General features: G+C 37.2%; 1 protein-coding gene across 5 annotated transcripts in view; it reads left to right on the top strand.

Annotated features, from left to right (window-relative positions):
• Positions 1 to 14251, top strand: part of bchs (WD repeat and FYVE domain containing 3 bchs) — a 404566-nt gene that overhangs the window by 196764 nt on the left and 193551 nt on the right. For all 5 annotated transcript variants that reach the window (XM_076187465.1, XM_076187467.1, XM_076187468.1 and 2 more), the window contains exons 33-34: positions 9757 to 9905; positions 10265 to 10457. In XM_076187465.1, the coding sequence (XP_076043580.1) occupies positions 9757 to 9905; positions 10265 to 10457 (342 nt within the window). The remainder of the gene's footprint in view (positions 1 to 9756; positions 9906 to 10264; positions 10458 to 14251) is intronic.

The following is a 14251-nucleotide window of genomic DNA, read 5'->3' as shown; positions in this document are numbered from 1 at the left end:
AGGTTGGAACAACTAGAGAAGGCAAACAGAAACTTAACTGAAGAAATAGAGGACCTAAAAAGACAGTTAGGAAATGTAAAGGAGGAGAATGAGAAATTGAAGAAGAATAGTAATGAAAACAGAGAGAAAATAGCTACAGAAGCTAAAAATTGGAGAACAACCCAAGAAGGGAATAAGGTTTCATTCACTGACATAGTCAAACAGCAATTGAAAGAACATAATGAAGACTCAGTTATTAAAGTGATGAGACAGAAGGAGAATATAGTAAGAGAATTAGCTGACAAAAAGAAATGTATAATTATATTAGGAATGGAAGAGAAACATAACCCAGATAGAACCGCAAGAATCAAGGAGGAAAATGAAAGAGTAAGCAGTTTATTAAAATTAGTCCAGGAAGATGAACCAGAAATTATAAAGGAAATTGAGGAAAAATTCAGACTCGGAAAATATAGTACAGATAAGACCAGACCAATTAAGATTAAATTCAGGTCACAAACAACGGCAGAGAAAATTCTATCCAAAACAGGGAAACTAGCAACAAATGATCAATATAAAAAGGTATGGATAAAAAGAGAAATGAATAAGGAGGAAAGAGAGGAAGAAAAGCAGAAAAGACTTGAAGCTAAGGCAAAAAACGAGGAAAGAACGGAGTCAGAGAAAGAGAGATTCTATTGGAGAGTAGTGAACATGAAAATAAAGCAGTTCGACATACTAATAAGGGAAACAGAGAACACAATGGAAGTGGCAGAAAACTAAGAGCGTCTTACACAAATATAGATGGATTGATAACAGGATTGAATGAACTGAATGATTATTTGAAAGAAAAAGAACCGGACATAATGGGAATTGTAGAAACAAAATTAAAAGGCCCACTACCACCCAACAGTGTAGGACATGATGCATACAATTATTGGATTAGAAACAGAGAGAAAAAACAAGGGGGTGGAGTTATGTTCCTGACTAAGAAGGATATAAACGTGAAGGGTGTCATATATGGAAAGAATACAGTAGAGATGATTATGATAGAAGTGGAAGACAGAGATAAGAAGAGCAGAAAATTTGTGATCAATTATGTGCCTCCGAAAACAGCCTCATGGGAGGAGAGTGAACATAAAAGTATGTTAGAGGACACAAAGATAGCATTAACTAAAATAATGGAAGACGGAGGAAGAATAGTTATGATGGGCGACTTTAATTGCAAAGAAATCTGCTGGGAAGAAATGACAGTAAAGAGTGGTGATGACTCATGGGGAAATGCTCTACTTGAGATGATTACTGACCATTCAATGACACAATGGATACAAGAGAACACTAGGTATAGAAATGAAGAAGAACCATCGAGGCTAGACTTAATAATTACATCTGAACCTAGAATAGTGGACAAGATTGAATATAAAACACCAATAGGTAAAAGTGACCACATATTGATTGAACTGGAACTTAATGAAGAAAAAATATGAAAAGAAATGAACAATATAGAAAAGGAAGAATGATGTATGAAAAAACAAACTTTGATAAAATAAGAGAATTCTTCCAACAAGAAAACTGGGAAGAAATATACAAAGAAGAAACATCAGTGGAAGAGAAATGGAATATTTTGACAAAAAATTACAAAAAAGGAGTGGAAAAGTATGTCCCAAGACAAAAACAAGTAAAAGAATATGTAAAATGCTGGTACAACAAAAGTTGTAGGGAGTTAAAAGACAAAAGAGACAAAGCCTGGACCAGATGGAAAAAAGACAGAAAACCTGAAAAATGGAAAATATATACTGGTTATAGAAATGAATATGTACAAAAGTGCAGAGAGGAAAAAAGAAAATATGAAAAAGATGTTATAGAAAAGTGTAAAGATCAACCAAAACTATTCTACAGATTTGTAAACAATAAACTGAAAAACAAACAAGACTTGGAGAAATTAAGACAAGGAGGAGTTGAATACACTGAGGAAATGGAAATGGCAGAAATTATGAACAAACATTTTAAATCGGTGTTTACAAGGGAAAATATACAACCTGAAGAGATTGAGTGGAAAGAAAAAGTCCCCCCTATGGAAGAAATAGAAGTAACAAAGAATGAAATATTGACACACTTGGGTAATTTTGATGTCAGAAAATCGCATGGGCCAGATGAAATAGCAAACTGGATTCTGAAAGAATGCAGGAATGAACTGGCAGACAAAATACATAGCATAATAAGCAGTTCCTTAAAAGAAGGAAAAGTTCCAGAAGATTGGAAAAAAGCAAATATAGTACCTATATATAAAGGAGGAAAGAAAGAAGAACCTACTAACTATAGACCAGTCTCTCTAACAAGTACAATAGCAAAAATTTGTGAAAGAATTATCAAAAGTAGATGGGTAAAATACTTGGAAAAAAACAACGTACTAAATTCAAGGCAATTTGGATTCAGACAAGGACGATCATGCGTCACCAATTTAATATGTTACTATTCAAGGCTAATAGATATAATACAAGAAAGAGATGGATGGGCTGATTGTGCATTTCTAGACCTAAAAAAAGCTTTTGACAAAGTACCACATAAGAAGTTGCTTAAGAAATTAGAATATGAAGGAGGAATACAAGGTAAATTACTAAATTGGATGGAAGACTTTTTGCAAGAAAGAAAAATGAGAGTAGTGATAAGAGATCAGCACTCAAAATGGAATGAAGTAATAAGCGGTGTCCCGCAGGGAACAGTTCTGGCCCCAATAATGTTTGCTATATATATTAATGATATGGATGAAGGAATTGAAAGCTATATGAGCTTCTTTGCAGATGATGCAAAACTACTGAAAAGAGTGAAAACTGAAGAAGATTGTGAATCACTACAGAGAGATCTAAATAAAGTACAAGAATGGAGTAGGAAGTGGGAGATGGAGTTCAATACAAAAAAGTGTAGTATAATGGAATTTGGAAAAAGCAAAAACAGAATAACAGCATCATATAATTTGGGAGAAGAAGGAATAAAAAAAGTAGAAAATGAGAAGGACCTGGGAGTCATTGTTATGAATAATATGTCACCTGAGAAACATATAAATAAGATTTTTGGAGAAACTTATAATTTAATAAGAACAATCAAAGTGGCATTTACATACCTGGATGAAGAAATGGTGAGGAAAATCCTAATCACCCTGATAAGACCAAGATTGGAATATGCAGCAACGATATGGTCACCAAGTACAAAAAAATGTATAAAAAAACTTGAAAGAATACAAAGAGCAATTACAAAATTGGCACCAACACTCTCAAAACTATCATATGAAGAGAGACTACAAAAACTACTACAGACACTAGAGCAAAGAAGAGAGAGAGGAGATTTGATAGCTATTTACAGAATCATGAAAGGCATAGAAATTACTGATAGAGAGAATCTGATAAAATGGGATGACAGAAATACAAGAGGACACGGAAAGAAAATAAAAAAAGACAGCTATAGAAGAGATTTGAAAAAGAACAGCTTTCCTCACAGAGTAATAGACAGTTGGAACAAGTTAGATGAGAAAGTGGTGTGTGCAAAACAATACATGAATTTAAAAATAGTTTAGATAAAATGAGATATGAAGACGGGACCCCACGAGCATAGCTCCCCTTCCCGTAAAATACAACTAGGTAAATACACACACACTTCAACGAACGGACGGCTTAGAAGACGTTCTGAAGAAAATTGAAGTTTTGTGGATCCCAACGCAAAGAGAAGTGCCTATTGTATTTACAGGGTGGGGGGGAAATTGCTTGTGAGGTAGTAGGAAAGTAGGGAAAGAGGAGAAGGGGAGGGATTACTGAGGGAAATGGAAGGAAATAAGGAAGGAGTAGACTTGACCCAGGCAGACAGGCGAAAGGTAAACAAACGGCCCCCCGACGACGATGAAATGTCTAATAAAAATGTAAAGATTAGAAGTATAGATAAGAGCAATACAGTAGAAAGTGATGAGAATATTTTCCAGGGATTTAAAGAGGGTGGGGGGACACAAACCCCCCCCCGACTGACAAGACTAGAAGAGAAGGTCGATAAGATGATTGAGGACTTGGAGCGTAGGTTCGGTCATGTTAACAATATTCTACAAAGGGTTGAAAAATTGGAAGAACTAGAGAAGGCGAACAAAAACTTAACTGATGAAATAGAAAACCTGAAAAGACAGTTAAAAGAAGTAAAGGTGGAGAATGAGGAATTGAAGAGGAATAGTAAAGAAAATAGAGAGGGATGGAAGTCGATAAAAGAAAACAGTAAAGTTGCATTTACTGATACAATTAAACAGCAAATGAGAGAACAAACTGAAGACTCAGTTATTAAAGTGATGAGACAGAAGGAGAATATAGTAAGAGACTTAGCTGACAAAAAGAAATGTATAATTATATTAGGAATGGAAGAGAAACATAACCCAGATAGAACCTCAAGAACCAATGAGGAAAATGAAAAAGTAAGCAATTTACTAAAATTAGTTCAGGAAGATGAACCAGACATTATGAAGAAATTTGAGGAAAAATTCAGGCTCGGAAAGTATAGTACAGATAAGACCAGACCAATTAAGATTAAATTCAGGTCACAAACGACGGCAGAGAATATCTTATCCAAAACAAGGAAACTAGCAACAAGTGAACAATATAAAAAGGTATGGATAAAAAGGGAAATGAATAAAGAGGAAAGAGAGGAAGAAAAGCAGAAAAGACTTGAAGCTAAGAAAAAAAACGAGAACAGAACGGAGTCAGAGAAAGAGAGATTCTATTGGAGAGTAGTGAATATGAAACTAAGGCAGTTCGACATACAAGAGAAAAACAAAAGGGAAACAGAGAACACAATGGAAGTGACAGAAAACTAAGAGTGTCTTACACAAATATAGATGGATTAATAACAGGATTGAATGAGCTGAATGATTATTTGAAAGAAAAAGAACCGGACATAATGGGAATTGTAGAAACAAAATTAAAAGGCCCACTACCACCCAACAGTGTAGGACATGATGCATATAATTATTGGATTAAAAACAGAGAGAAAAAGCAAGGGGGTGGAGTTATGTTCCTGACTAAGAAGGATATAAACGTGAAGGGTGTCATATATGGAAAGAATACAGTATAGATGATTATGATAGAAGTGGAAGACAGAGATAAAAAGAGCAGAAAATTTGTGATAAATTATGTGCCTCCGAAAACAGCCTCATGGGAGGAGAGTGAACATAAAAGTATGTTAGAGGACACAAAGATAACATTAAATAAAATAATGGAAGATGGAGGAAGAATAGTTATAATGGGAGACTTTAATTGCAAAGAAATCTGCTGGGAAGAAATGACAGTAAAGAGTGGTGATGACTCATGGGGAAATGCTCTACTCGAGATGATTACTGACCATACAATGACACAATGGATACAGGAGAACACCAGGTATAGAAATGAAGAAGAACTATCGAGACTAGACTTAATAATTACATCTGAACCTAGAATAGTGGACAAGATTGAATATAAAACACCAATAAGTAAAAGTGACCTCATATTGATTGAACTGGAACTTAATGAAGAAAAATATAGGAAAAGAAATGAGCAATATAGAAAAGGAAGAATGATGTATGAAAAAACAAACTTTGATAAAATAAGAGAATTCTTTCAACAAGAAAACTGGGAAGAAATATACAAAGAAGAAACAACAGTGGAAGAGAAATGGAATATTTTGACAAAAATTTACAAAAAAGGAGTGGAAAAGTATGTCCCAAGACAAAAACAAGAAAAAGAATATGTAAAATGCTGGTACAACAAAAGTTGTAGGGAGTTAAAAGACAAAAGAGACAAAGCCTGGACCAGATGGAAAAAAGACAGAAGACCTGAAAAATGGAAAATATATACCGGTTATAGAAATGAATATGTACAAACGTGCAGAGAGGAAAAGAGAAAATATGAAAAAGATGTCATAGAAAAGTGTAAAGATCAACCAAAACTATTCTACAGATTTGTAAACAATAAACTGAAAAACAAACAAGACTTGGAGAAATTAAGACAAGAGGGAGTTGAATACACTGAGGAAATGGAAATGGCGGAAATTATGAACAAACATTTTAAATCAGTGTTTACAAGGGAGGACATACAACCTGAAGAGATTGAATGGAAAGAGAAAGTCCCCCCTATGGAAGAAATAGAAGTAACAAAGAATGAAATATTGACACACTTGAGTAATCTTGATGTCAGAAAATCGCATGGACCAGATGATATAGCAAACTGGATTCTGAAAGAATGCAGGAATGAACTGGCAGACAAAATACATAGCATACTAAACAGTTCCTTGAAAGAAGGAAAAGTTCCAGAAGATTGGAAAAAAGCAAATATAGTACCTATATATAAAGGAGGAAATAAAGAAGAACCTACAAACTATAGACCAGTCTCTCTAACAAGTACAATAGCAAATATTTGTGAAAGAATTATCAAAAGTATATGGGTAAAATATTTAGAAAAAAACAAAGTGTTAAATCCAAGACAATTTGGATTCAGACAAGGACGATCATGCGTCACCAATTTAATATGTTTCTATTCAAGGCTAATAGATATAATACAAGAAAGAGATGGATGGGCGGACTGTGCATTTCTAGACCTAAAGAAAGCTTTTGACAAAGTACCACATAAGAAGTTGCTTAAGAAATTAGAAACTGAAGGAGGAATACAGGGAAAACTACTAAATTGGATGGAAGACTTTTTGCAAGAAAGAAAAATGAGAGTAGTGATAAGAAACCAGCACTCAAAATGGGATGAAGTAATAAGCGGTGTTCCGCAGGGAACAGTTCTGGCCCCAATAATGTTTGCTATATATATTAATGATATGGATGAAGGAATTGAAAGCTATATGAGCTTCTTTGCAGATGATGCAAAACTACTGAAAAGAGTGAAAACTGAAGAAGATTGTGAATCACTACAGAGAGACCTAAATATAGTACAGGAATGGAGTAGGAAGTGGGAGATGGAGTTCAATACAAAAAAGTGTAGTATAATGGCATTTGGAAAAAGTAAAAACAGAATAACAGGAGCATATAAATTGGGAGAAGAAGGAATAAAAAAAGTAGAAAATGAGAAGGACCTGGGATTCATTGTTATGAATAATATGTCACCTGAGAAACATATAAATAAGATTTTTGGAGAAACTTATAATTTAATAAGAACAATCAAAGTTGCATTTACATACCTGGATGAAGAAATGGTGAAGAAAATCCTAAACCCTGATAAGACCAAGATTAGAATATGCAGCAATGATATGGTCACCAAGTACAAAAAAATGTATAAAAAAACTTGAAAGAATACAAAGAGCAATTACAAAACTGGCACCAACACTCTCAAAACTATCATATGAAGAGAGACTAGAAAAACTTGAACTACAGACACTAGAGCAAAGAAGAGAGGAGATTTGATAGCTATTTACAGAATCATGAAAGGCATAGAAATTACTGATAGAGAGAATCTAATAAAATGGGATGACAGAAATACAAGAGGACACGGAAAGAAAATAAAAAAAGACAGCTATAGAAGAGACTTGAAAAAGAACAGCTTTCCTAAACAGTTGGAACAAGTTAGATGAGAAAGTGGTGTGTGCAAAAACAATACATGAATTTAAAAATAGTTTAGATAAAATGAGACATGAAGACGGGACCCCACGAGCATAGCTCCCCTTCCCGTAAAATACAACTAGGTAAATACAACTAGGTAAATACACACACACACACACACACACACACACACACACACACACACACACAAGTACCACACAAGTACCACACAGAAAACTACTAAAAAAACTGGAACACATAGGAGGAATACAGGGAAACCTACTAAAATGGATAGAGGACTTTCTGACTGGTAGAAAGATGAGAGTAGTGCTCAGAGAAAAATATTCAGACTGGAAAGAGGTGATCAGTGGAGTACCGCAAGAATCTGTGCTGGCACCAATAATGTTTGCTATCTATATGAATGACATGGATGAGGACGTGAACTGCTACATGAGCTTCTTTGCCGATGACGCCAAACTGCTAAGGAAAATAGAAACTGATGAGGACTGTGAAGCACTGCAAGAAGACCTAAATAGGGTATGGAACTGGAGTCAGAAATGGGAAGTGGACTTTAATACTAAGAAGTGTAGCATAATGGAGTTTGGAAAAAGCAAAAACAGAATATCAGGAAAATATACAATTGGAACCAAAGAAGTAAAGAAAGTAGGATCCGAAAAAGATTTGGGAGTAATTATCACGAACAACTTGTCCTATGATATACAGATTAACAAAATTGTCGGGGAGACTTACAACTTGCTAAGATCAATAAAAGTGGCGTTTACATACTTGGACGAAGACATGATGAAAAAAATATTGGTTACATTGATAAGGCCTAGATTAGAGTATGCAGCGACATTGTGGTCCCCCAGTACCAAAAAGAATATAAAGAAAATAGAAAGAATCCAAAGAGCAGCTACAAAAATGGCACCTGCACTTGCAAACCTATCATACGAGGAGAGATTGGCTAAACTGGAGTTACTGACACTGGAGCAAAGAAGAGAGAGAGGTGACCTATTGACCATCTACAGAATCATGAAAGGCACAGAGGTACTCGATAGAGAGAACTTACTTAACTGGGACAAAAGAAACACAAGAGGACATGGAAAGAAAATAAAAAAACATAGCTATAGAAGAGAACTGAAGAAAAACAGTTTTCCTCATAGAGTTTTGGACACTTGGAACAAACTGGACAATGGAATAGTATGCGCAAAAACCATTCATGAGTTTAAAAACAAACTAGACACTGCAAGATACAAAGGCGGGACATCACGAGCATAGCTCCCCTTCCCGCAAAATACAACTAGGTAAATACAACTAGGTAAATACACACACACACACACACACACACACACACACACATCAAAAACAGAATATCAAGAAATTATACAATTGGAACCAAGGAAGTAAAGAAAGTAGGATCCGAAAAAGACTTGGGAGTTATTATCACAAACGACTTGTCCTATGATACACAGATTAACAAAATTGTCGGGGAGACTTACAACTTGCTAAGATCAATAAAAGTGGCTTTTGCTTACCTGGACGAAGACATGATAAAAAAAATTTTGGTTACATTGATAAGGCCTAGACTAGAGTATGCAGCGACATTGTGGTCCCCCAGTACCAAAAAGAACATAAAGAAAATAGAAAAAATCCAAAGAGCAGCTACAAAAATGGCACCTGCACTTGCAAACCTATCATACGAGGAGAGATTGGCTAAACTGGAGCTACCGACACTGGAGGAAAGAAGAGAGAGAGGAGACCTACTAACCATCTACAGAATCATGAAAGGCACAGAGATACTTGATAGAGAAGAATTACTAAACTGGGACAAGAGAAACACAAGAGGACATGGAAGGAAATTAAGAAAACATAGCTATAGAAGAGAACTGAAGAAAAACAGTTTTCCACATAGAGTTTTAGACACTTGGAACAAACTGGATAATGAAATAGTAAGCGCAAAAACCATTCACAAGTTTAAAAGCAAACTAGACACTGAGAGATACAATGGCGGGACAACACGAGCATAGCTCCCCTTCCCGGAAAATACAACTAGGTAAATACACACACACGCACGCACACACACGTACACATACACATACATACGGTTCTCGGTATTTAATATGGAAAGTCAGCATACGCGGATTTGGTCATACGCGGTAATTTCAGGAACCTAGCCCCCGCGTTATTTGAGGGACTCCTGTATACATTGAATTTAAATTTTATTTATTTGAATTGTTTTATAGTTGGATCTGGACAGCATCTGGACCTTCTTGTTTGGGTTTCCTGCAAGTCAGTGTGCCACCAACATCTCAGGTCGTGTCTCATTGTGTCATGAAGCTGCCATTGCCATCCTGGCCATGGTTAGGGCCATGCTCAACCAAGAAGAGAAAGGGTAAGCATTTGTTCTTAGACTTTATTGATGGTATGCACAAGACCATACATTGTATGGAGAATGGTTTAATATCTTTTGAAACATTCATACGGGTTTCAGGAGTTAAATGTGACCGCACAAAATTTCCCAAATGTAACCCTTGTATGTCATGGTGGCTACTTATAAATGTGTTGTTTCACATTGTTACCTGGTTGTATTCTTGTCTATCAAGAGCTTTATTTAAAAGAATAATGTTTTGATGTTATACAATGCTATGGAATAAATCTTACCCTGAATGTCAGTTCTTGTTTCACCTGGTTTATCTTTAGATTTAAGATAAAGATTTTGTATATACATGTATTTTTTTCTTTTATCAACAGAAAAGAGCTTCCTGACTGGTTGCAGAGTTATCCAGTTACTCTGATCCAGTTTCTCTGGTTCCTGTATCAGCAGAATGGAGAGTTCTTGCCTGTATTTTTATCAGGTGAGGTACTCTCAGCTTTGGCCTCGACTCTGTTTCCATACACATCCTCCTCGGAACCTCCAAGCCTTGCATCTCCAGAGGAAGAGAAGGTTAGTTAAATGAATTTGATTGTTCAAATTGCAAATTATATGCTGAGGTGTAGACATTCTTTTTTTTTTTTTTTAAATTAAGTACCCTGAGATTGGGTTGATAAAAAAATGCTGAGATCGTTTATGTATATGGAATAAGCCTGGCTACAGATTCAAACTGCTCCAGATGCAAACACCACACAGAGGACACAGAACACCTTATACTACAGTTCCCCACATGATGAGTCCTCAGACAACAACAACAATATATATGCCATGAGTGACTTATGATTGTGCCCACAATATTGTTTAGGGCAGAAACTTGGAATGTAAGAGAGGCGAAAGGAGAAATTTTGATGCATTTGAGATGCTGTGTTGAAGTATGGTAGGGGATATGAGGATGGATAGAGTGAGAAATGAGGTGAGGTGGACAGTGGGGTTGGAAAGTTGAGAGATGGGTTGATGAAAAAATACTGTGATGGTTTAGATACATGGAAAGAATAAGTGAAGAAAGAATGTGGAAGGCAGAGATGGATAGAATGAACTTGAGGGGAAGACCAAAAATGAGACGTATAGATGGTGAAGGGGGCCTTGGGTAAAAGGGGGATGTCTGTTGAGCAAGGAAGGGAGAGGGCAAGAGATAAGTATGAATGAAGAATGGTTGTGAATGGATGATAAACTAACACAACCCAAAGGGATTTCTCCTCATTTTCTTTATTTACTTGCAAGGGAATGAGGGAGGGTTGCTATGTAAATGAAGTGGTGGGGTTCCTGCTGTGGAGGTGCTGTCTCTCTACATTACTTCTGACCCAGGCACTGTGTTGGGGGCAGGGTGATGATGACGACGATATGGGTTAACATCACAAACTCCTTCCTATTGGAGGTAAGGGTGGTGCCCCTTACAGAGGACTTTGTAGCATGGAATTTAATGAACTATGCCCTTGGTTCAACTTTACCAGTGGCAGGGTTTGAACCACCTTCCCTCAGCCTTTGCTACAAGTAACAACACCCCAACATGTTTGGCCAGCAAGCTTTCATCATCCACAATGAGCTAAGATAAAAGGGAAAACAAATAGATGTTGGATGATTGTGGATACATGCATTGGCTAGCTTCCTCTCTATTAAGGGGAAGAGGTCTGTTAGTAAAAAAGTAGGTAATATGGTTGTAGCTTGTACTGTATCAGCAGCTTGGCTTTTCTAGGAATTTACATATCAAGAGATTTTCTCTTGTCAAATTTGTCCACCTTCAGTGATTTGAACACTGCAATGAAATCCCCCTCTCTCTTATTGTTCCTTCAATGATGGCAAGTCCAATGTTTCCAGGATTTCCCTGTATGACTTGTCTGTAAGGCTATGAATCAATTTGGTTGCTGTTTGCATTCTTTCACTTTGTGCAGGGACCATACCAGTACTGTATATTCCAATCTTGAACAGATTATATTAATGTGAGATTGTTTGAATGTGTTTGAGATGAAATGTCTGAGAAGTATGATGGGGTTATTAGACTAGATAGAGTGAGAAATGAGGAGGTGAGGAGAACAGGGGTGGAAAGGGAGTTGGGCGATAGGGTTGATGAAAGAGTATTAGGATGGTTTGGACACATGGAAAGAATGAGTGAAGAAAGATTAGTAAAAGAGGTGTGGAAGGCAGAGGTGGAAGGAGTGAATATGAGGGGGCAACCTAGGATGAGATGGATGGATGAGGTAAAAGGGGCATTGTGAAAGAGAGGAATGTCTGTGGAGGAAGGATGGGAGAGGACAGAAGATAGGGGTGAATGGAGAAGGGTTGTGTATGGATGATGCTGTGATGCATGAGGGGGAGTGGGTGGGGGATGAGGGGTGAGGAAGTATGTATGAGAAATAATTTGACCCAGCCCAAAGGGATTTCTTCCAGTCTTCTCCTTTTCTTCATGAGGGGATGGAGAGGGGGGCTCGCTGAATTAATGAAGCAACCTTGCTGTGCTGTGTCTTGTGACACTGCTGCTTCTGACCCAGGGCAGTGGACAGGATGCGGGGATGACCCATCATCCAGGAGGTGCCAAGATGAGGGGGAGGGAGGAGGGTGGAGGCGAGTGGAGTATGTAGGGATGGAATGGGTGGGAGTGATTTCTATGCCTTTTTCTTTTTGACTACCCCCTGTGTAAGGGGGAAAAAGCCTTTGGTATTATCTAGTTGTATTACATGGGAAGGGAGCTATGCTCATGGTGACCCGTTTTTGTATCTTTCAGCATCAAGTGTTTTCCTAAGATCTTGAATAGTATTTGCACACACTGTTTCTTTATCTAAGTTATTCCAGATATCCAGCACTGTGTGTGGGAAGCTATTCTTTTTCCAATATCTTGTATAATTATCCTTTTTGAGTTTCTTTTCATGACCTCTTGTTTTTCCATTGTCATTTTTTAGTAAATCATTCCTATCAAGGATTTCCATTCCTTTCATGATTCTATAGTCAGTAGATCACCTCTTTCTCTTCTCTGCTCCAGTGTTCGTAGTTCCAATTTCGATAATCTTTGCATGTTAACTTGGAAAGAGCTGGCGCCAACTTTGTCGTTGCTCTCTGTATTCTTTCTAGTTTCCTTATATTCTTTTTGGTACTGGGTGTCCATAGTGTCGCTGCATATTCCAGTTTTGGTCTAATCAATGTAACTAATATTTTTTAAAATAATTTCTTCATCCAAATAGTCAAATGCCACTTTCATTGATCTTAATAGGTTGAAGGTTTCTCTGACTATTTTGTTTATATGTTTATCCAGTGTCATGTCTTTGCTGATTATTACTCCAAGGTCACTTTCCGAGTGCACTTTCTTTATTTCTTCTTCTCCAATTTTATAATTTTTTGAAATTCTGTTTTTACTTTTTCCAAACTCCATTATGCTACACTTCTTGATATTGAAGTTCACTCCCCACTTTTGAGTCCATTTCCAGATTTTGTCCAGGCCTGATTGTAATAAATCACAGTCCTCTTCTGTTCTTACTTTCTTTAATATTTTTGCGTCTTCTGCAAAGAAATTCATATAACATTCAACTCCTTCATCCAGGTCATTTATGTATATGGCAAACATGATTGGAGCCAGCACCGACACTTGTAGAACACCACTTATTTTTTCCCATCTTGAGTATTTGTGGAATGGGCGGGTGGATGGGGGGTGAGGTAGTATGTGTGAGCAAAATTTGACGCAGCCCGAAGGTATTTCACCCCGTCCTCTCATTTTATGCAATGGGGGGACGGAGAGGGGGGGTCGCCGATTTAATGAAGCAGCCTTGCTGTGGATGTGGTGTGTCTTGCGACACTGCTTCTGACCCAGGGCAGTGGACAAGGTGCAGGGATGACCCGTCATTCAGGAGGTGCTAAGATAAGAGGGAGGGTGGAGGGGTGTGGAATGTATTCAGGGATGGAATGGGTGGGAATGATTTTATGCCTTTTTCTTTTTGGCTACCCCCCTTGTAAGGGGGAGAAAGCCTTGGTATATGTATGTATGTATGTATGAGTATTTGTTGTTCTGGGTGGCAATGAAACACCGGAAGCACAGTTCAATATATTGGGAAAAATTAGAAAAAGGCACGAACACACAAAAACACGTGCAGCAGGCGTCAGAGCCACAAGGAGACTGAGGGAACGCCAACATTCCCGCCAAAACTGCCCAAGCCAAGCCTTGCGGGCATCCGATAAAAATAATAATAAATACAACAACACTACTGAAATTTATACATACAATATCACACTAATATAAATAAAATATACACATTACAATATAAATATATACACATCGTGCCAACACATCGCTCGGCCCGCGCCACTCGGTGCCCACACCGAGC

The sequence above is a fragment of the Oratosquilla oratoria genome, chromosome 6 (assembly GCF_046742065.1).
Source record: "Oratosquilla oratoria isolate Oo_2021 chromosome 6, ASM4674206v1, whole genome shotgun sequence".
NCBI classification, from domain to species: domain Eukaryota; kingdom Metazoa; phylum Arthropoda; class Malacostraca; order Stomatopoda; family Squillidae; genus Oratosquilla; species Oratosquilla oratoria.
The sequence above is the reverse complement of the archived record's forward strand: the minus strand, read 5'-3'. Positions and strand labels throughout refer to the sequence as shown.